General features: G+C 46.4%; 1 protein-coding gene across 1 annotated transcript in view; it reads right to left on the reverse strand.

Moving 5' to 3' along the window:
• Positions 1 to 23,328, reverse strand: part of LOC147621106 (uncharacterized) — a 193,150-nt gene that overhangs the window by 21,253 nt on the left and 148,569 nt on the right. The window contains 5 exon segments of the mRNA XM_086823831.1: positions 17,997 to 18,082; positions 18,085 to 18,139; positions 18,254 to 18,385; positions 18,470 to 18,572; positions 18,666 to 18,730. Of these exon segments, the coding sequence (XP_086679957.1) occupies positions 17,997 to 18,082; positions 18,085 to 18,139; positions 18,254 to 18,385; positions 18,470 to 18,572; positions 18,666 to 18,730 (441 nt within the window).

Below are 23,328 nucleotides of genomic sequence, written 5' to 3' on the forward strand. Positions count from 1 at the left end.
AAAAACCGGCTTTTAGCGTTTTGGTCCACTCAGTCTCCTCTTTCCAATGGTGCCCTTGGCTCGCGGTCAGCCCTGTTTGACTTTTTGCTTTTTCTTGCTTTTTGAACAAGAATGGTGCTTTTTCATAATCGAACCTTATGGACCCTATCCCCATGCCTTCTGCCACCTGTCTGGTGTCCAAGCATGGGTTTTATCATGTGAGATAAAGCTAGGAGGGCCAATAAGTTACACCCCCCCACCCCCCCCCCTCCTCGTCCTCGCTCCTCTGCCTACCCACCCCTCTCTATGAATTCAGAGCCGCTCCCCCTTTTTCTTTCATTTCAGTACCCCCCCCCCTTTTCCCCTTTTCCCTTCTTCCCTCAGCTTTGGTTCACCCCTTCGCCTTTTGGTTTCTTTGCCTCTTTCCTTTCTTCCCTCTTGGCCGGGTTGGTGCTTTGAGGCTCTTTTGGGTTCTCTCTCTATTTGGCAAGCTTCGGCCTATTCCGGTCTTCACCCTCAGGAGTACTCCATGGCAGCCTCTCCGTCATCCCCGACCGAGGCCGCCGTTCCTTGCATTGCCTTTTCTGAAGCGGATCTTCAGATTCTCTCTATGACTGTTGCCTCACTTGAGGCCTCCACCCTCGTTTGCAAAATTGTTGGTAGCCGCTCTGCGCATGGACAGCTCCGGGATCTTTTATAGGCGATCCTCATTGGTGAACCTACAAAGATCACCGATATTCACCCTTTGGGGCGTGGATACTACCAAGTGGAGTTTGTGACTCGCCATCGGCATCAGACAGAGTCATGCAGCTGAGTCCCCTTGCATGCCTTCTTTGCACAATAGCGGCACGGCTTCGATCCAGTGTTTGACCCTCTAGCTACGTTTCGGGCTTCCGAATGACAGTTTGTTTCCCAAGCCTTAGGAAGGAGTACCTGTTGAAAATATGAAAGCAAGAGCAAAACTAGAAATGAAACAAGAACAAATGAAAGACAAAGAGTTACCTTGAGATGAGTGTAGACAAGACACAAGATTGATGCTTTCATTGATGTGACACCTACAATATATAGGTGAGAAGTACAAGATTGAGTAGACTGACTTATGGGATAAATGTAGAGGTGCCACATGGCACTAGACTCAAGACACAAAGACTCAACTGAAACTAGACTAGAGAAATAGTACACCTAGTGTGCACTTATTTCCAACACCCTCCTTAAGTGGACACTAGGAGGAAGACAAAAAGACAAGACTATGACATGACAAAAGATAAGACGAAGACAGAGAGACTAGACAAGGATTGAGAGACAAGCTAGAAGACAAGATGGACAATACTAGAAGACAGACTGATAGACTGAGAGACGAGACATGAGAGACAAAAGATCCTGAGACACGCCTCCTCAAGTGATATCCTCATATGGGTCCACAAGGATAGGGACAAGATGGATCTTAAAACAAGACACAGTCAGACAGATAGACAGACAACAAATAGACAGACAGACAAGACTAGATAGACAGAAGACTGACTGTAGACAAATAGATGGACCTTGAAGACATCCCCTCCTCAAGGGCAATCTCTGCCTCTTGGGTAGGGACAAGAGAGAGGTCAAAAAGCATAATGAGTAAGACACTAGAACCCCTTGACCTACATCATCGGTGGTCAAAGTGGTAGACAAGAAAGGTAAAGTAATCAAAAAGCCCATTCCTCATCATGTGAGGAATGAACAGCAAGATCTGCTGATGTAGATGCTGCAGCAACATGGGCTGAGGTAGATGCAGGGGCTGATGTAGAGGTTTTAGAGTAGCAGTCCTTCTCCCGGTGATTATCACGGCCACAAATGGTGCATGGAAGAGCCTTGAAGCAGTCCTTCTCCATATGATTAGTTTTTCCACAATGGGTGCAAGGCTTTCTTACCTTAGAACCTCCTTTCTTTGCTAAAAATGCAGTGTCAGTTACCTTTTGTTGTTTTGTTCTTTCCTCTTCTTGGAGAGCATTGATGATACCTTCAAGAGTAGGATTATTGTGATACTTGAAGGTAGTGACAAGAGTAGCATAGGTGTCATGTAAGCTTTTGAGAAGCACAACAATAGCAATATCTTAGGAGATGGGGGACTTCACTGATGCAAGCGAACCATAAGACTGCGAAAATAATTGACATGAGAGGCTATAGTAGCTCCCTCCTGCATATATAGATCAAAGAATGAGATCATAAGTGCAATCTTAGAATTTTTAGAGCGGGGTCCAAAAAGGGTATCCAAAGTGATCCATGCTCGAGAAGCAGACTGTATGTCGGAGATGTGATGAATGTAATCATCTCCAAGACCGAGCAAGATGATAGCATAGGCTTTGTCATTCTTGGCAGTGGGAGCATAAGTGATAACTTGCTCAATGTCGGAATCTTCGGGAGCAGCAGGATGAACAACGTCCCAAAGACTTTCTTTCATAAGATGGCACTTGATTTTGATTTGCCAAGTATGAAAGTTGGACCCATTGAATTTGTCGATAGACATGAGAGAATGAGTAGAAGAGGCCATGTGGGAAGGTCTTACCTCTTGCTAAAATGCAAGGGCAGTGTCTATTCCCTTACAAGATTGCAGAAATGAATGAAAGAAGAGATCCAAACTGTTTTTAGAAGCCGGCTCTCTCACCACTTGTCAAGGCCATAGCATTTGACAACCCATCGAAGCATGAGGAACTAGCAGTTTGCAGATATGAGGATAAGAAAAGGACTAACCAGCAAACTGATGGAGACAATGCACAGTACCTTGTAGACTCTTCAAGAGGAAGCAATGGCAGAACTGAATGCAGCAAAATAGCTCGTTTAGGAGGACAGTCGATTTGTAGCTTCCTTGAGATAATACGCACCCTTGAGTTGATGAAGAAGGCAGCCAAAGAAGAGCTGCAACAGTACGGCGGGCAGCAGCAGCTACTGAAATCAGGCCGGCGCAGGGCGGCCAGCAAAAAAAACTGGCGGACAGAAGATTCAGGTCGGCGCAGGGCGGACAGAATGTGAATAGGCTGTTCAGGTCGGCGCAGCCTGTGCAGAATGTGAATAGGCTGGTCCTACAGGCTGAGTGCAGCTAGGGAGAAGCTATGGCAGGCAATACAGGGCAGAAGCAGCCTGCTCTGATACCATGTTGAAAATATGAAAGCAAGAGCAAAACTAGAAATGAAACAAGAACAAATGAAAGACAAAGAGTTACCTTGAGATGAGTGTAGACAAGACACAAGATTGATGCTTTCATTGATGTGACACCTACAATGAATGGGAGAAGGAAGAATTAGGGTTAGGTTAATTCATGTGGGAGACATACACAGAGAGAACAAGGGAGAGAGAAATGAAATGAAATGAAATGAAATGTTATATTAACGTCTTCAAAAGGCCATAATGACCTATGAGACCAAAAGTTACATCATGGTGGATCTGATACAATGTCTGGATAAAAAAACCCAGAAAATGAAAAAATAAAGATGATACTACTGGCACCTAAAAAATGAAACTGGAACTGGAAGGTACACTATGGAGGTACCTCCATCTCATAATATGTGCCGCATCGGACACTGGCGGATCTCCTCAATATCCTGTGTGGTCAGCACCCTGACTGGGTGTCTCGCATGCCTCGCAAGAGAGAGAGAGAGTTGTGGGGATAAGTCAACTCATGATATAGCATGAGTGTGTGACTCCCCTATCACACATGTATATTGCACTAGTACACATAGTGCACTTAGTACATTAAAAGTACTAAGTGTACTATGTACTATAACTTATGGGCTTGTACACACTATAAGGGTGGGCATAACGCCTTTACCCCAACAACCTCCCACTTAAAGGCAAAGTGCCCTTAAGTAAAGGAAAAGAAAAAATCAGCATGTACATGATAATATACAAGGCCATATCAAGGCTAAAACTGGCCTCATCCGATGCCCATCAAGTGTCTGCAATGAGCAAACCGCTCCGGAGGCAAACTCTTTGTCAACAGATCTGCCGGGTTGTCATCCGTGTGAATCTTAACAAGCTGAATTTGCTTGTTCTCTATCACCTCTTTGATGAAGTGATACTTCACATCCACATGCTTCGTCTTTGCATGAAAGACAGGGTTCTTTGCCAACTGGATGGCACTCTGACTATCACAATGCAACAATGGAATATCCCCTGTATATCCCAAATCAACCACTAACCGAGATAGCCATAATGCCTCCTTGCAAGCCTCTGTGGCTGCAATATACTCGGCCTCTGTGGCTGCAATATACTCGGCCTCTGTAGTAGATAAGGCTGTGCACTTCTGCATCCTGGATATCCATGACACAGCACCTCCTGTGAATGTAAACACATAACCGGTAGTAGACTTCCGGTTATCTGGATGACCGGCATAATCCGAATCCGTGTAACCATACACTAATGCATCCTGTTTGCCAAAACAAATGCATATATCCTGTGTGCCCTTCAGGAATCTCATGATACCTTTCACTGATTCCCAATGCTTCTTGCCAGGGTTGGCCATGTATCTAGAAACCACTCCCACTGCAAATGCAATGTCCGGCCTAGTAGCAACCATGGCATACATGAGACTGCCACAAGCTGAAGCATACGGAATCTTGGCCATATCAGCCCTGCCACTATCTGACTGTGGGCTGTCCATAGCACTGAGTTTCACATATGGAGGCAAAGGAGTACTAGTCTTCTTCCCCCCGTCCATATTGAACCTCTGCAAAACTTTGCCAATATATTCCTTTTGAGACAAATACAACACATGCTGATTTCTGTCCCGAAGTATCCGCATACCCAAGATGTGATTTGCATCACCCAAATCCTTCATATCAAAGGTTTCATGCAGCCTCTTCTTCAAGGCATCCATCTCTTTACGAGATTTCCCGGCAATCAACATATCATCAACATACAAGATGAGGATCAATAGACTGCCATCCAAAGCTTTCTTGGTGTACAAGCAGTGATCTATGTCACTTCTCCTGAATTTCTGGGATTTCATGAATGTATCAAATTTGTGATACCATTCCCTTGGTGCCTGTTTGAGCCCATAAAGACTCTTTTTCAGCTTGCATACAAGCTTCTCCTTTCCACTTACTGCATAACCCTCTGGCTGTTGCATATATATCTCCTCATGGAGATCACCGTGAAGAAAAGCAGTCTTCACATCCATCTGAATCAAGTCCAGATCATCATGCGCAACCAAAGCCAACACAGCTCTAAGTGTGGTCATTTTGACCACTGGAGAGAAGATCTCATCAAAGTCCACACCATACTCCTGCTTGAAGCCCTTAGCCACTAACCTGGCTTTGTATCTTGGCTTTGCATCTGGTGCAACTTTGAGCCTGTAAACCCACTTGCATGGCAAAACCTTCTTGCCTGCAGGCAAATGCACCAATTTCCATGTTCCATTTTTGTGCAGAGAATCCATCTCTGACTTCATGGCACGCTCCCATAGAGCTTTGTCTGCCCTCTGTAAAGCCTCCTTATAACATGAGGGCTCCCCACAGTCAGTGAGCATCAAGTAGTCAACCCCTGGAACAAACCAATCAGGGGCTCTGGAGGGTCTAGTGGACCTCCGTACCCAATGACCATCATTTGCAGGTTGCTGTCCAGCCTGCATATCACCCATTGGTGGCTCCTGTTCCATGCCATAAGGCTGAAATATCATACCCGGTATTTCTTCTAACTGTGGTATATCCATAGGGATATCTTCTGCCATCTCTGGCTGTCCATTTGGACCATTTTCAGCACCATTTAAGGGCTGGTTTTCCTGCTGTAATGGCTGATTTACAGCCCTTTGTTGTTGTCCATGATGTCCATCATCATCAAAGATGACTCTGCCAGGCTCCTTTTGCCTTGCAGGCTCCTTATACATGCATGTTTCATCAAAAATGACATCATTGCTGCGTATGATCTTTCTATTCATGGGATCCCAAAGTCTATACCCCATTTCACCTCTGTCACCATATCCTAGGAATATGCATTTGTGAGACTTAGGATCAAGTTTGGTGCGCATTTCCCTGCGTATGTGCACGTACGCAACACAACCAAACACTCTCAAGTGCTTGTATGACGGAGGCTTCCCTGTCCATACTTCCTTTGGCACTTTCCCACCAAGCCTCGTGTTAGGTGACCTATTTATAAGGTGAACGGCTGTCATAACAGCTTCAGCCCAAAAACCATGAGGTAATGCAGCATGTGACAACATAGAACGGACCTTCTCCTGAATGGTCCTGTTCATCCTCTCTGCTGTCCCGTTTTGTGGAGGATCATAAGGAGTAGAGAGCTCCCTCTTGATGCCTTTAGCATCACAAAAGTCCTGAAACTGTTTGGACATATACTCTCCACCATTGTCGGAACGCAAAGCTTTCAGTGTTTTGCCAGTTTGATTCTCAACAAGAGCAACAAACTTCTCAAACACTGAGAATGTATCACTCTTCAAATGAAGAGGATAAACCCACACCTTGCGTGTGGCATCATCAATAAAAGACACAAAATATTTTGCCCCTCCCAAAGAAAGCTGAGGCATCTCACATACATCTGTATGCACAAGCTCTAATTGAGCATCTTTCTGTCCAAGAGATTTCTTGTGGGGGCACTGTAGTTGCCTACCATATATACAATGCTCACAAAACTGAAAACTTGAAAACTTTAGAGAAGGCAAGTAACCCAAACGAGACAATTGCTTCATTCCCTTGACACTCATGTGTCCCAACCGGCTATGCCACATAGAAATTTCCGGCAGCTCGGTTGCATTTACATTAGCATGGTGACAAACACCTGCATGCATGAAATAAAGAGTGTCCACATTAGAGCCTCTGGCAACAACCAGTGAGCCCTTACTAATCTTCCACTTTCCACGACCAAATGTGGTAACATAATCAGCATCATCAAGCTGTCCAGTAGAAAGCAGATTCTTCTTGATCTCAGGCACATGCCTGACATCATGGAGCATAAGCTGTGAGCCATCTGAAAACACAAGCCTCACATCACCTCTGCCAAGAATCTTGCATGCATGGCTATCACCCAAATAAACTACTCCTTCATTGCCAGCAGTATACCTGACAAACAAGTCTCTGCAACCTGTGACATGAAAGGAGGCACCTGAATCAATGATCCATGAGTGCATACCATGACCACCTGTAAGAAGTGAATGGGCATCAAGTGAAGACGTAAATAGGACCTCATCCTCACTGCCACCTGCATGTGACACATTGATTTCTTCAATCTTGACTCCACTTTTGCCCTTTGGCTTTACATCTTTGGCTTCATCTTTCTCTTTGTCTTTGCCTTTTCCCTTTTCCTTTTGATCATTTTTCCATTTGTAGCATTGCTTTTTAATGTGTCCCTTTTTGCCACAATAATGGCATTCCAAATCCTTTTTGGAGCGAGACTTGGTCCTTCCCCTTTCTTGGCTTTTTCCCCTTTGTTGGGATCTCCCACGTGCATTCATTGCATTGGACTTTCCAACAGAGTTGTTTTTCCTGTTCATCTCTTCTTGAAGAAGAGCACCCTCAACATCTGCATATGACAGCATAGCATGCGAATTGCTAGTGGCTGTCCTGAATGTGTCCCAACTCTCTGGCAAAGTGCATAACAGAAAAGTGGCTTTGAACTCATCGTCCATTGTCAACTTTTGATTAATGACCTGGCTGACAATACCATTAAACTCATTTAGATGGGCTGTCATAGACGCCCCTTCCTTCATCTGAAGACCTATGAGTTTCTTCAACCAATACACTTTGCTTGAGGCACTTTGTTGGGCATACAAGTCCTGCAATCTCTGCCACATTCCCCAAGCTGTCTTCTCTTCACGAATGCTGAAAAGTAAAGAGTCTGACACAGACAACATGATAGTAGATCTTGCCAGCTCATCCATATCTTCCCACTCTTCAGCAGTAAGAGAAGCGGGCATTACACCCCTTTCTTTGATAGGCTTGTGCTGCTTTTTCTGGAGCAACACATTGTAGCACTGGGTTTGCCAAATATCATAGTTATGTGAGCCTTCAAGCTTCTTGATGTGAAGCAATGAAGAGCTCTCACCTGTGGTTGCCATAGCAATATGCAACCTGTCAATGCCTAACTCCCTGCAAGTGTGCAAACACTGCACCAAAAGCACACAAAGTGCTCACAATTGTTCTCCCAAGCTTTATCTCCCACTGCGGAAGCAAGAATGCAACTTTTCTCCCACTGTTTGTGATGAAATCACCAAAATCTGGTTGCTGCAGATTTTGGACAGCACCTTAAATGTGCTCTGTTGCCCTTCCAAAGTACTGTACAGCAGTACCAAGTGCTCACCAATGATGTACCAAACCTGTACCGGCAAGTACAGCAACTGAAATTGAACCTTTTGGTCACTCAAAACAGTGTACAGCCATGCCAAAATTTGCACAAAGCTGTGCGAAATCTGTACCAGCAGGTACAGTAGCAATAAATGCTCTCCTGGCTGTCCAAATGAGTGAAAATCAGACTTTTACAGTCCTGTACGCTGCATACAACAGTCCCGAACAGAAATTGGGCAAAAGCCCCTTGACTGCAAGCTGATTTCTGAGGATTTAAGGCATGAATGTCTTGCCTGCTGCTTTGCCAAGCTTAACAAGCATAAAATCTTGAAAAGCCCCTTAATTTAAGATCAATTGCTGATCATACATGGTACATTGACACACATGAAGGCATCCAAAGTCTTCGCGATGCTTCCCCCTGGCCACATATACATCCAGTACATAAAAGCCCCTTGATTTACAGGCACATTGAGTGCTTGTCAGGCATCAACACATTATCCACAGCATCAAATGCGATTGCCTGCATGCAAATCAACCAAATCGGCACAAAAGCCCCTTGATTTGCACTGCAATTTGCTACAATTTTGCCCAAATGTGTGATTTTTCACATCATACAGCATGTATGAGTGCTTAATTGCACAATTACATCAAAAGCCCCAAATTTCGACATCCAATTTCCTGCAAATTGATCCTGATTGTGACCAATGTCACCCAATTTTGCCAATTTTGCTCAAAAATTGAGCAATTCGGCACCTGTATCTGCTCAATTGATGATTGTATTTGCTCAATTGCAAATCCCCAAAAAAATTGAAGCAAGATACCTTGTAATTTCTGAATTTTTTGTTGCAGAAGGGTTGATGAATTTGGTGCTGATGCTTATGCAGTTGCTGCGCCGTTTGTACCATGCTGCTCGTCCAGCCCCGTACTAAACATGCTGTATACCAGCTCGCCCAGCTTCGTACAGTACTCTGCTGAGTACTGTAGCCGTACAATCATCCATACGGAGAAGTGTCAAAGAAATTGATGCCGCTGCGAGCTGCTTCGTGGACAAAAGCTATTGCGTCTTCCTCCTTCACGTTCCCGAAAACGTTACCGAGGGGGGAGGCACCAAAGCCAAGCTTGCTGATAAGTAGCCCCGTGCGGCCAAGCTCGCTGAAGCCCTGTTTGTGCGCGCTGGCCTTCGCCTTGCTTCGCCTGAATGCACTGGCCTCCTTCTTCGCTCGCTTGCCTTCGCCTAGCGCCTAGTAGCCAGCGCTTGTTTGCAAACGCCTTCGCCCAACGCTTCTTCGCTCGCCTGCCCTTGGCTTACGTGGCCTGTTATATTGACGCCTTGTAGCTCTACGAGCTCGCCTTTACCTATCCGCCTTGTGGACCAGCCGACGACTAACGCCCAGCGCTTCTACACACTCAGTCGGATAGTTGAAGGCGTTGAATGGCGCTGAAGTGCGCTTGCTGGGCAGCGCTGCTAGCTTGGCTATGGCGAACAACAGTGAGCTCACTGCCCTCCGTCCTGAGTGGCCAGCGCTTCTACCATGTGCACCACGCCTGTTGGCTCTTTCCTAAGCCGATTGCTACTGCACACAGATTCGAAGGGCACCGGCTCTGATACCAGTTGAATGGGAGAAGGAAGAATTAGGGTTAGGTTAATTCATGTGGGAGACATACACAGAGAGAACAAGGGAGAGAGAGAGAGAGTTGTGGGGATGAGTCAACTCATGATATAGCATGAGTGTGTGACTCCCCTATCACACATGTATATTGCACTAGTACACATAGTGCACTTAGTACATTAAAAGTACTAAGTGTACTATGTACTATAACTTATGGGCTTGTACACACTATAAGGGTGGGCATAACGCCTTTACCCCAACATACAATATATAGGTGAGAAGTACAAGATTGAGTAGACTGACTTATGGGATAAATGTAGAGGTGCCACATGGCACTAGACTCAAGACACAAAGACTCAACTGAAACTAGACTAGAGAAATAGTACACCTAGTGTGCACTTATTTCCAACAGTACCTTCCTCTTCTCCCGGTGATTGGTGGTCCCATCGGGAGAGTGATGGAATCCCCCCACATTGCTGCCTCGGCTCTCGCACACGGGCAACTGGGATTCCATCCCTATGCATTTGTGTAGCCTCGCCAAAGTCTGTGCCACATTATATATCTATTCCTAGTCTCACAGGCAACCTCATACAACAGTGCGTGGAGTATTCAGGCCTTCCAAGTCAATGCTTCATTTGCACGCAAATGGCTCATTTAGCCAGAGCTTGCCCTTGGCGGCATTTCTTGTGCTAATCCTCACTAGGGGGCAAGGAGAGAGGCAAGCCCTCAGGCAACAAAGCACCAAGCCCGCCCACAGACGACCCAGCTACTAGCGAGTGGCGGATGGTTGGCCCGCGCCCAAGCGGCCAAACGACCACCAGCGCCAAGCGCCTAGCGCTTCTGCCACGCGCACCAGGCTGGCAGAGCTCAGGAGGATTCAATTCTATCAAAGAACCGTTAAGAGCATTTATCTCAATCCCAACTGAGTTAGTGTAGTGGTCAAGCTTGTGACTTGTAACCTCTAGGTTATGAGTTCAAGTCCCACTAGGCTCTCTCATGTTATAAAGGGACACCTATGCTCGCTTGATGTGTTTGGTTGCTCGGGCTCTTGTCCCTTGAACACTCGAGTGACTCCTCCTCCTCGGGTGGTGGATCACCCGAGATAGGAGGATCCATACGAGACCCCTCCGTTGTTCCAGCGCTCGACTCATGGGGGATGCCTAATTCGTGGCTCTTGCCCGATGGTACGTGGCCCTTGCCCGACCATGATAATTGGCTAATTGTTGGAAGGGGAAATCGGCTCCACCCACTTGAGTGGGCCCCGGGTGTGTACGAAAAAAAAAAGAGCATTTATCTCAGCAGTTTCCCATTCGTGACACATCCTCTCCAGTCTCGGAGCAGGCCCCTTCAATATGGCAACCGATCAATCGTCGAGAGAACCCCCCCCTCGACCCCCCCAGTGTTCTATGAGGTCAACTGGCCTCCCTGAGCCCCCGACGGCCCCTCCCCGCAGCCTTCCTCTCCGATGGATCTCTCAGAGCAGCACCCTTCCCCGGCCTCTCCGCCCTTCTGCGCTGCCTCCCCCCCTCCTCTCCCATCCTCAACACCGACTCTACCCGCAACATTTCACTCTGCCCCACCCTCATCATCCAAGCCCTCCCTGCCTCTCCAGAGCACTCTCGCCACCCCCAGGAAACCCCTGGCCCAAAGCGGAAGCAACCGGCGGGTTTTGTCCGTCGCTTGATTCACCAATTTTCTGAGCCGCTCGAGATGACCATTGCTGCCTTCCCAGTGAGGGCTCTCTCGTCAGAGTCCCTAGGTGGGGGCCCCAAGATCTTGGGACAGCTTGTGGACTATAGTTTCTTCCGATGTCTGTTGACGGAAGGGACCAACATGTTTGAGGAGACAGTAGCCCCTATTTGGGCATGTGTGGTTTTTCACCACTCCAGGCCCTCTACGCCAGATAACGGCACGATGATCTTCTCTTTCCCCTTCAATGCAACCCCGGAGATGGAGTGTGATCCGAAGTTGGTGGCAACTGCCATCCAAGAACAGGCAGTCGAGTTCTCCCACCATCTCCATGATCTTCGCATCACCGACATTCTCACCCATTTTTGACCTTTGGCTGGGATGGAGCTTTGAGGTTCAGCCCATCGAGGCCAAGACGGGGAGATAGAAGCCTACAGCCTAGAGGTGTTACTTTTTGTATTCATGCATACCTCTACCGCGATGGCTCTTCCCCCTTCTTACAACTACCTCCATTGTGATCGATGGAGTCTAGAGTATGCATACGCTCGCGCTCGGATAGAGTGGCATCACATGGTGGACACGATTAGTGCCCACGTGGCGTACCTTCGTTCCCGCATGGATTGCGACTATTCCCCATCTAAACCCTCGTCCAAGACTCTTCAAGTGGAGGGCAGTTCTCCTAGTGCCACATCACAGTGAGATTGATATGCGGATTGTTTCATGGAACATTCAGGGTTTAGGGGCGCCTCAATGCTTTCATAGAGAACGCGTCTTCAGAGGCGAGCTTTGGAGAGCTATAGTTGGGGGACCCATACATATTTTATTCCTCCAAGAGCATCATCTTTTAGAGGGCGCACCAGCCAATGCGAGAAGATTCTTCTAGGCAAGAGTCACCCATTCTAGTCCCCATCCTTCGGCCCCTCTGGGAGGCAAGGAGGTGTGTATTTCTATCAATGAGCAACTTTTGACGGCAGTGATGACTGGCTAAGGAGTCATAGTCCCAAGGCGTGCACAATGAATTACGGAGAAAACAACATTGTTTTCCTCAATGTTTATGTTCTGAACGCCGCTGCAAGGAGAGCCCTCTTTTGGAGCACAGTCCGACAGGCCCTCCCTCAGGCTGACTTTCGGTGCTTAGGTGATGACTTTAACATGAGAGGCAGCGGAGCACAGACTTGGAGGTGGCACAGCCACAGTCTCAGGTGCAGAGTATTTGGCCTAGGAGGAGATGATTCTCGCACTCAAGGGACAGGACCCATGGCATCTTCCAGAATTTGAGTGTAGCCCTGGGAGCCTTCGCTTCTCGTAGGAGCACTGGCCCCAACCTCTCTAGAGTAGACAGGTTTCATGTTGATGAGTGGGCTTGCAGCCAAGGAGGTATGATTGGTATGTTGGCAGGCACTTTCTTTTCTGATCACACCCCGGTTATTCTGTCCTTAGACGACCTCTGGAGGCACGATAGGCATGTGAGCTCGAGGATTCCGGACAGCCTCATTTAGAACCTTGAGATATGCAGCAGGATAGCGAAGATATGGGTGGGATTAGACTTTATTTCAGGCTCTGCTGCGTGCACATTGGATGAGGGCTAAGGGAAGATCAGAAATTTCTTGCAGGAGGCAGCCCAGAGCCGATTGGAGGGCTTCGGGGAGCAAGAGAGGAGTCTAGCCTCTTTATAGCGGCTTCAGGAGAGGTCCCCCAATAGCCAGTGGATCGAGAATTAGCTTGCTGCCGCTCGCACGGAGATTAGATCCATTGAGGAGAGGAGGGTGGAGCACAAGTATAATGCCAGGGCCTCTTTCTGGACTCAGGCCGACAACAAAGTCACAGGGGATTTCTTCGAGATAGCCATCCCCCACAAGAAGAGAGACGGCATTCGCAGGTTACGTGGCTAGGATGGAGATATTGTTTCAGATCCCCCCCATGTGAGAGCCATCACCACAGACTTTTTTCGATCTCTCCTCACAGGTGCCCCAATATCTCCATAGGTGGTGGACGCGCACGAGAGGGTTTAGTGGCACACGAGGGAGGTGGTTCCCCCTTCTCTTCGGTCATTTTTATTGACACTATTCACTGCTGAGGAGTTGGCGGAGGAATTGATGGCACTTCCCAGGGGCAAATGCCTGAGGGCGTACGGGCTTCCAATCACTTTCTTCCTCATTGGGACCTCATGGAAGGCGGCCCTCGAGCTGCCTTCAATGAGATTATGATCACAGGGGCCATGCCAGAGAGGCTCTTAGAGGGCTTGATTCACTTGATTCCCAAGGAGGGTGGTGACACATTCGAGATCCGACAGTGGAGACCCATCACTCTTCTAGGGACAGCCTATAAGATCTTGGCAAAGGCCATCAGCAGGAGACTTCAGCCCTTTCTTCCAGACTTGATCCACGACACTCAGACTGGCTTTGTTAAGGATCGGAGCATTCTAGACAACATCTTTCCCTTCTGGGAAGCAACAACTTCGCCCAGGATGCGGCATTAGGCTCATTGTGCTACTCCTCGACTTTGAGAAAGCTTATGATAGGGTGGATTGGAGCTTTCTGGAGGGCACAATGAGCAGGATGGGATTCCCCATGCAGTGGATTCGTGGAGTCTCAGAACTTACTCAGCCTCATACAATCACGTTCTCATTCAGGGAGGCTGTCCTCTGGCACCGTACCTCTTCCTATTCATCGTGGACGCCATGAGTAGTTTTCTCATTGCCGAGGAGACCGGGCTTTAGGGACTATGTCTTCCCCTCCGCACAGAGGAGGAGCTGCTGGACTCAGAGTTTGCAGACAACACAGCAGCTTTCCTTGCAAGATATGCTTTCCTTGCAAGATACACAAGTCGTGCGGTTTTTGGGTAGGTTCAACACCAACCCTGACTTCGCGACTAGTTGAGGCTTCCCAGTGGATCTCGAGGGGCACTCCAGTTCGTTATCTCGATTGCCAGGTTGGCATTGATATCTCTCCCAAGCAACAACTCGCCCCATTTCTTCTAAGTATTCAGAAGAAGCTTCTATATTGGAGCTCGGCGAGGCTCTCCCTGGCAAGCAGAGTGGTGGTGGCGAACAAGGTACCTCTAGCCACCATGTGCTACATCACTTCGTGCTGGACCTTTTCGCGGGCATGTATTGGCTAAGTACAGCGATTGATCTAGAATTTCTTATGGGCTGGCAGTGATGGGAGGCCAGCCAGGGCCAAGGTGGCATGGAGAGTGATCATTCAACCACATCGCAGAGGGGGGACTTGGCCTCATCGACCTTGCTATCCAAAGTTGTGCCTTGTTGGGCAAGCTGATTGTAAGAGGACTCCTTCCCGGTGGTGAGCCCTGGAAGGATTTCCTATTGGCCTCGATTTCAGCCCGCACTCCGAATCTTGGAGGCCCTTCGCCGCAGAGTACCAGATGGATCTTCACAGAGATGTGAGCCGGTGGTTTTAGCCCAACTTTTGAGGACAGATTTGCAGCTAGTTTACTGAGTGTTTGGGATCATCTCAGGCAAACCCTTAGACAAATAGCTCCAGTTGTGTCAAAGGAGCGGCTTCAGCAGCCCTTGGTCTGGAACCCCCTATCAGTTTACCCAATGGCCAGATGTTTGGGGCCCGACCGCATGTATCTTGGGGCGCCTTGAGCACGGGACCAGCAAGGTATCTTGGAGATTGGACTGAACACATGCAATTACCCCCGTAGGTGTAGGAGAGAGGCCAGAGATAGGCTCAGCATCGACATTGACTCAGCTATCCCTTAGGAGTGGCTGACTCCTATCCCCGATCCCCCTTCCCCCCCGCCCCCCTCTCCAGTGTGGCTAGGTGTGTTTACCAAACACAATATCCTCATGGCGGTCCACAAAGAAGATGAGGATAGTGGTCTGCTCACTTTTTCTATTGGATCCCATGGCAGACTAGAGAGATCCAAGCTTCCCTTGGAAGATTTCAGTGGTGGCTGCACCTTGCAGAGGGTGAGGGTGATTGGTTTTCGGGCACGGGAATGGCACATAGATCCAGCACCGGCCAAGGTGGCCAAGGAGAGATTATGGCGGCTATGGTTGGGAGTGCCGTCTTGTCACACGTCTGCAGTGGGACTCGGGAGAGTGGACTTGGCATGATCCCGCGGATCGGGAGGAGACTCTGGATGCCCCCTTCTTTGCATATACTCGCTGCTATGCCGCAGGGATCCAGGTGCTTGAGATAGATGGCACACCGGCAGCAGCAGCACATTGGCAGTCTTCTTTTCAGATTTTTGGAAGAGGCATTGGAACAGCTTTCGGCCTAGAAAGATCACCCTCTTTCTTTGGTTGATGGCCCACAGAAGTTTGGCGGTCGGTACTTGGCTGGCAGTTGGAGTCGGCCAGCAACTTATCCGCGGTGCGGCCACCCTCAGGAGTCTCAGAGACATTGCCTTTGGAATTTCCCGAAGGCTCAGCAGATTTGGCAACGGATTTTTGGCATCTTTGCTATGGACACGGCATCAACCTGTATCATTACATGGGGCATTGTCGCTTGGACCACAAAGGCTGGAGTGGTCAGGGCTTACGAGGAGGATGGGGAAGGGCTAGCCCTCCACGTCTCTCACCATCGTATTGCAGCAGTACTAGTCACAGCCCCACCTACAGGTGACTAGCAGCCAGGCTCATGCCAGAGATGGGAGATTTACAGTAGCATAGCAACTTGGCACATTTGGTGTGCTAGATGCAGTGAGGCCATCAGGGGTACCCACACTCCGCTGGCTAAGAACATTAGGAGCATATGGCTCGATACCATTCGCCCCTCTGCAGTCAGTGGGGGAAGTTACAGGGAGGTTCTGACCGCGTGCGAAAGCGGCGGGAAGCTTTCTTGAGGCTTTGGAGGCCCGGCCCTTTCCTCACAGATAGAGTTGGAGACCCCATTTGGCATTACAGACCACCTGTGTGGTTGTTCCCTCCCTCTCCCCTTATATGAGATAGCCTTCTCCTCACAGAGTGGCCAGCCGGAGGAGAAGTGTCTCTTCCCCTTACATCATTTGCTTTCCGCCCTTAAAAGAGGCGAGTTCATTTTTAGCCCTTCGTGGTTGTATCTAGCCCTTTGTGGCTGAATTTTCATTTAACTAATAGAAGGATCTTCTTCCCGGCGGGGGGGGGGGGGGGGGGGGGGGGGGGGGGGGGGGGTGTTTAAAGAAAAAAAAAAATGTGCCTACTTGTGCAGGCAAAGTGGTTACCTGCCTTTGGTACTGTTGGTACTTTGACCTTTCCCTTCAATGGCCTCCAATCAGTAACAGAAATTGTGGTAATGTAAGTGCCACCCCCTTGCCCATGTTTGGAATCCAAGGAAGTGGAATTGAGTCCAGTCCATCCTAGTCTTCATTTCTTCAACTACACCGCAAGATTTGGCAGGCAGCTTCAAATTGTTACAAGCAGCACACTTCTCTGTGCCTGACATACGCTGGGGACATACAGGCATCACATTGGTGTGTGCGCACTGCTTCATGTGCAGGATGCCACTGCTCCATTCGCTCATGGCAAGGCCACCATGAGCCAGCAGCACTAAGAAAAAGGTGAGCTTGCAGGGAGGATAGCTGGCCTGATAAAGCATTGTAAAGCACTGACTGAGCATCTAGCAGACTAGGGAGGTTTCCACAAATTCAACCGGGACTGGGCATGCCTTCATCAACTCATCATTGCTTATTATATCAAACATTAGGTCCCATGGAATCACATGCATAAACTCATACCTACATGAAAGCCTTCTCGCAATACAGCTTGAGGTGGAGAAGAGAGGAAACATCAATTTATCCTTCATTTCCATCATCAAATTGTCCATCATTTCATGCATCCATTTGTCCATTTGGTGTGGCAGAAGATGGCCCATTTATTTAATCATGGTCATCAGCACACGGCATGAAACAAGGAGGACGATTGAGGCCTGGCTCTGTGTCTAGAGCGACTCAGATTCACTCCCACAAAGCCCTGCCATTCCCTGCTCTTACAGGAGACTTCAATGTGAGACAATAAGCAGCTTAACAGCCTAGAATACGAGGTGGGCTCATTGCCGGGAAACTGTTGAGGGTATTGAGTTAAATCCCCATAGAGGCACTCAGTGTTATACATCGACTGATCTAACTGCATGCGTTGTGCACCTATCCTGATAACTCAGTGCCTGCTAGACAGCAGAGGGAGGCCCACCTCCGGATTTGGAGACAACCCCCCTTGTTTTTGAGGAGGATCTCTTTTATCAGCCTGCAGTGTGATGCCCCCACCTCACACTTCTCTTAGCAATGATGAGAAAAGCACCTTCCTCCTCTTTCCTTAAATGGTTTAGGGGCTTTGTATGCTCTTTCCAACCCTTCCAGGGAGTGAGAGCTTCAACCCGCCTCAGACACCTGTCCTCTTTTCAGCTGACTAAAAAATTATTTTACAAGTTCAAAAGTGTGCTAAGCTCTTTTCTGACATTAACTTCGGTATGGCAAAGGGAATTAACGCTACGAGTGTGGAGCATACCTTTCCAATGTTGTGTGCAGAGTAAATTTGGAGGAGTCGCACACAGAAGCTGAACAAAATTGCCGTCTCTTTGGCTTCCAAAAAGCTACTTGTCCATCGACCCAGTCCACAACATACTTCAGAAGAACATAAACCACGGATGACTGCAAGCACCAGAATGATATTAGATAAACAAACTGAAGGAGCTACGACAAATCAATTTAAAAAACGCCGCTGGTTTACTGATTAGTAATTATGAAACAAAGGGTGCACATTACCTGATTCTTGTAAGTTTCTAGAAAGATAAGCAGAGGATCCATCACAGCAGCACCAATATCAAACACTGCCTTCTGACTTCTAGGCATAGTAGCCCGTGCAACACCACGCAACCTTTCCATCAAACTAGTGACCTGGAACAGCAGACAAGATATCATGTAATCATTAAGTAGAGAACAAGATTGATAGCTGACCTGTTTCACTTAAGGTATTCTCACCAGCAGAATAGCATCTGGCTTTTGAGCAAATACGTTCAAGTCTTTGGTCTGTGATATTTCAAGAAGCTTTGCAGTAAGGGGAGAAAACAGATCCCTCACAAACCTGTGTAGCCACTTAAAAGACTGAGTGTATCACATTATCTGTAATAGAGTATCCGGAAAAATACATCAACATGGAAAAAAAGAGAGTACATACTGATTGGTACCATCTTCGGTGCTCAAACCAGTTGCTGACCGACACAGTACTTCTGCAAGCCCACGCTTTTGAAGGAAAGTTCAAGAATTAATATTGACCCTCTTAAAAAATGCATAAGAGCAATAAAGCTCAGCACAAGTCCACAGGAAAAAAAAAGGTTATATAACAAAATGGATATCAACTAAGGTTACAACCGTGACTTGGCATGGGAAAAGGAAAACTCTACGGAGTTAGTAGGAAAGGCAGTCAAAGATTGAACAAAGTTTCCTTATTTATAGTTAAAGGATACACGTAAGGGGATTTTCCACTTTAAATGGCAAAAAAGATCCAAGACCATCAAATGAACATGAAGTAGACATCGACTGAGGTTGGCTAGACTGTGGATGTGAGGAGGCTTAATAATATTGGAATGAGGCCATTATGAAGGTACAGGCTTTGACGAGGGGGTTACTCTTATGACACTTCAATGCTATGTATAGGGTTGGGATGTCTAACTTACTGGACCAAGGTTTGTAAAAGGAATGGCAAAACACTTCACTAACAGCAAGATTGGTGAGCGGGTAAGAGATGAGTGCATATGAAGCTTTACTATATATGCTGCCTAGATGGACTTTCAGAGAAAGCACTTGTGTGTTTTGATGAAGTCCTCACCTTGCTTTCCGTGTGACTCCTATATGACCTTAGGCTATTCATATGTATATGGAAGGCAAACAAGAAAATGCTCCCAAGCTTCCAAAGAGCCTAGTTATCGGTGCCTAATTTTTTTGGAGGTGCATCATTTTGAGATTTCATGGGTAATATTTATATTCAACACTAATGGGCATTCAACCATTATTTAAAAAGGGCACTTGCAGTCTTGCTGCATGTATCGTTCAGGATCCCTTGAGGATGATTTCCTGGCACATGCAATCAACGAAAGAGGTTCAAAACTTCACAAAGAAAGGTTTATCTCCAGAGAATTGTAAACAATGTTAAACCATGGGAAGTTTGATTGAACCCCTGGTCTACAAATGCAGATCTTGTAAGTCCTAATTGCCTATCCTCTTTCAGGCAGCTCTCTCTGCCTGGCCGTTTATGGTGTGAACCCTCTCTATCCGCGGGCACTTTTTACCCTGACTGGACAGGGATTTTTGCAACGGGCTGCAAAAGAACTCGAAAATAGGTAAGACAAGGAGCAAGCAGAGTGCAAACTGAACATGTACTTTTCATAAAATTTGGGCCAAACCTCTTTTTTTCCAGCGGTTTCATAGATTTATTGAAACATTTTTGTCCTTGAAATGTTTTGGATGTTCCATAGACTCAAAACATGGCTTTTTGTTTCTATGTTATGTATACTACTTGATGTGGTAAGAGGCATCACCATTTCAGCTCCACAAATCTGGCAAAAGCTATGGTCTTAGTACTCAAATGCAAAAAAGGGAAACCTTTTTTTGCAATATTCATTTGGCAAGAGTCACATACTATGGAGAGCTCTTCAAGTTCTTGGCGACTCCTTTAGTCGCACAGTATTTAATCAAGCTAATCCTGGATAATGGACATAAATGCAAGCTAAAGTGAATCCATGTGTGCAAAAAAAGAAAGAAAATATTTATCAGGTCTGACAATCCAACATGCATACAGAGTAACGCTTAAGCGATTTTACCATTTTGACAAACTTGACTGAGGTTGGGAATCCTTGTCAGATTCAAAGTCTCCTACTCATGGCAAGACATTGTCTTTACCAATGATCCTAGCCATTTCAAAAATGTTTCATAAAGTTGTTCCAATTAATTGTTGTATCCCAAATTAATCCCAACATGAAACGTTGATAGACACAAACACAACATACACTTACCACTTGTTACACTACGATGAGAGTATCATTATACACATCATCTAGCATGGCATGTATTACCACTTGTTATACTTCAATTAGCATGGCACATCGATTGCATAAACTACTTCTTACGCTTCGACTCAGTGCAGTTGTCTAGTGTAATCCACTTGTTTCACTTTGACCACATACAATTGTCAAGGTGGCGCTACTTGTTACACCTCAACAACATACACCCGTCAAACATGGTCTCAAGCTATACTAATAACACTAGGTAACTAATATTTAATGCGGGGTCACCCACGATACCAATTCGCTAGGATGGCACACTAGCATGCGAGCGTCATTGTTCAGCTAAAGGGTGGACATTATGTAACATTCCATCAACTCTTTGGTTAGAATGGCATAGATATCACGCTCCTCTCAAGGAATCTTTGGTACGTCCTTCACTTTCACTTTGTCGATCTTGCCGACATTCACCTCGCATAGCTTGATGAGTTTACCTCGCTGCTCAATTAGACTTAGGTTGCACTGGCAATAAACCAACTGTTCTATTTTAGTAGTAGACAATGTGTTCCTCCTCGAGGGACCAATTCTTCATAGAAGACGTGCTCCAATTCTTCTTAGAAGAACCAGGGGGCTCTGACCCTGTGAGAGGACTCGTAATACAAGGCGAATCTCTCACAAAGAGAACATAAAACTGTAGGCATATGCTCACTTATGGTAGTGCTACGTGTGAACAGGGCTTAACCAAGGGCACTTTTTCCCATGTGGTTTTTCCCCTTGGATATCAAGTGTTAAAGGACACTACATATAATATTTTGTACTTCTATATTATATGGATGTGACACACATGCAATGGGTTGACTGGCATTTTGTGGCTACCACTCTTGGCTCTCTCATTTTCTGTGTGAGCTTCTCCATCATGCACCTAACCCTAATGTGCAGGTTTGTGTGTGTGTGAGTGTGTGAGTCCAACACCAACAATTGGTATCAGAGCACTGGAGGTTTTCAAATTCTAGAAATTCTTTGTCTACAGTTTCCTGCGAATTTCCGTCGCCTGTGGAATTCCGTCGAACAGATCCGCCGATTATTTATACACGCTTGTGCGTAGCGTTGCTATATTACTAGCACATGTGTTAGTAGAGTTTTAGTTATTTTACACTTAGTGTGTGAACAAGCTCTAGTGCTTGAGCTGTTTTTGTAAAAGTGAAAAAGTAAGCCCACGCACAACTATTATTAGCTCCTTGGGCTAATAATTAGAGAAGAGATCCTTAATACAATGTCTCTTTGTCATAATTAGAGAAGATACAAGAATTTGTTTATGGTAAGACAATGATCTCCTTTGCTTGCAATAAGCAAACACGCAACTGAGATCAGTTGCTTATCCACGCAGTAGAGATGTTACAAAATGTCCACCCTTTAGGTAAACGGGGATGCCCGGATGCTAGCGTGCTATCTTAGTGAATTAGTATCATGGGTGACCCCACATTAAATACTAGTTATCTAGTGTTATTGGTATAGCTTGAGACCATGCTTGACAGGTATTTGTTGGTTGAGATGTAACAAGTAGTGCCATGCTTGACAACTGTATTGTGGTCAAAGTGAAAGAAGTGGACTGCGCTAGATAACTGTACACAGTCGAAGCATAACAAGTGGTTTATGCAATTGATGTGCCATGCTAATTGAAGTGTAACAAGTGGTAATACACGCCATGCTAGATAATGTGTATATTGATACTCTCATCATAGTGAAGCAAGTGATGAGTGTATATTGTGTTTGTGTCTATCAACGTTTCATATTGGAATTAATTATGGATAAGGTAATTAATTGGAACAACTAATGTGTTTATGTTTGTGAGACAGGTGATGAGCAGTTCTTGTATCGCACATGAATGATCTTGTCTCTATCATGTCATCTCGGATTATTATTATTTCGGATTATTTTATTGACCCTGTGCCAGATAACTATACATATTATTTATGCATGCTCGTACGTAGCGTTGCTATATTATTAGCATATATGTTAGAAGATTTTTAGTTTTTTACACTTTGTGTGTGAACAAGCTCTAGTGTTTGAGCTATTTTTGTAAAAGTGAAAAAGCAAGCCTAAATTTGCACGCACAACTATTATTAACTCCTTGGGCTATATATTGAATACAATTCTCAAAATACTCATGTCGTGGAAGTAGGAACTACACGCATGAGGGGAGGAGATTGCATCTAATAGTATGTTGATGGTGATGTCAGGGCTGCCACAACCATCCATAGCCTCTCACCCTATGAACAGCATCACACCCTAACACATCCAGTGCTTCTGCATCACAACACAGACTCCCAAACTGTCTCTCAAAAGAGAACTCGCACCAGAGCGCAGCATACCATACAGTCGACACACCTGTACCAACCCTCTCTACCTTCCAAGGGCACTATCCATCTCTATCATGGATTCCCTGTCCCCTGTCCAATCAGTAGCAAGGTTGTACCAAACATGCGTCCATTCCTAAACATTCTGCCTGCATGTGACCCATCTCCTGGAGAACCATAAACATGTTTCCTGGAGAAACGTACGACCTGTTTCCACGTGAAACCCTTAGGTTCTGTTTGCCTTTGAAAACTTTGTCCTGTTTCCATACAGAACCATTCACAGCACCATTCAACAATAGTGCCAACAACAGCATACCTGTTCCCTCATGAAACATCTGGAAACATAGAGATGCCCATAACTGTAGGTCCCTCTGTTCCTTTCTAGCACGAAGGAAACAATCTGCTCCATAAGCATGCAGCCATGTGAGCTTGCATCACTCCCATGCCAAGAAACACATTCAATTGACCAGTACTTGCAGCCGGA

This window comes from Cibotium barometz, chromosome 30 (assembly GCF_041138505.1).
Source record: "Cibotium barometz isolate CiBa-2024 chromosome 30, ASM4113850v1, whole genome shotgun sequence".
Classification (NCBI taxonomy): domain Eukaryota; kingdom Viridiplantae; phylum Streptophyta; class Polypodiopsida; order Cyatheales; family Cibotiaceae; genus Cibotium; species Cibotium barometz.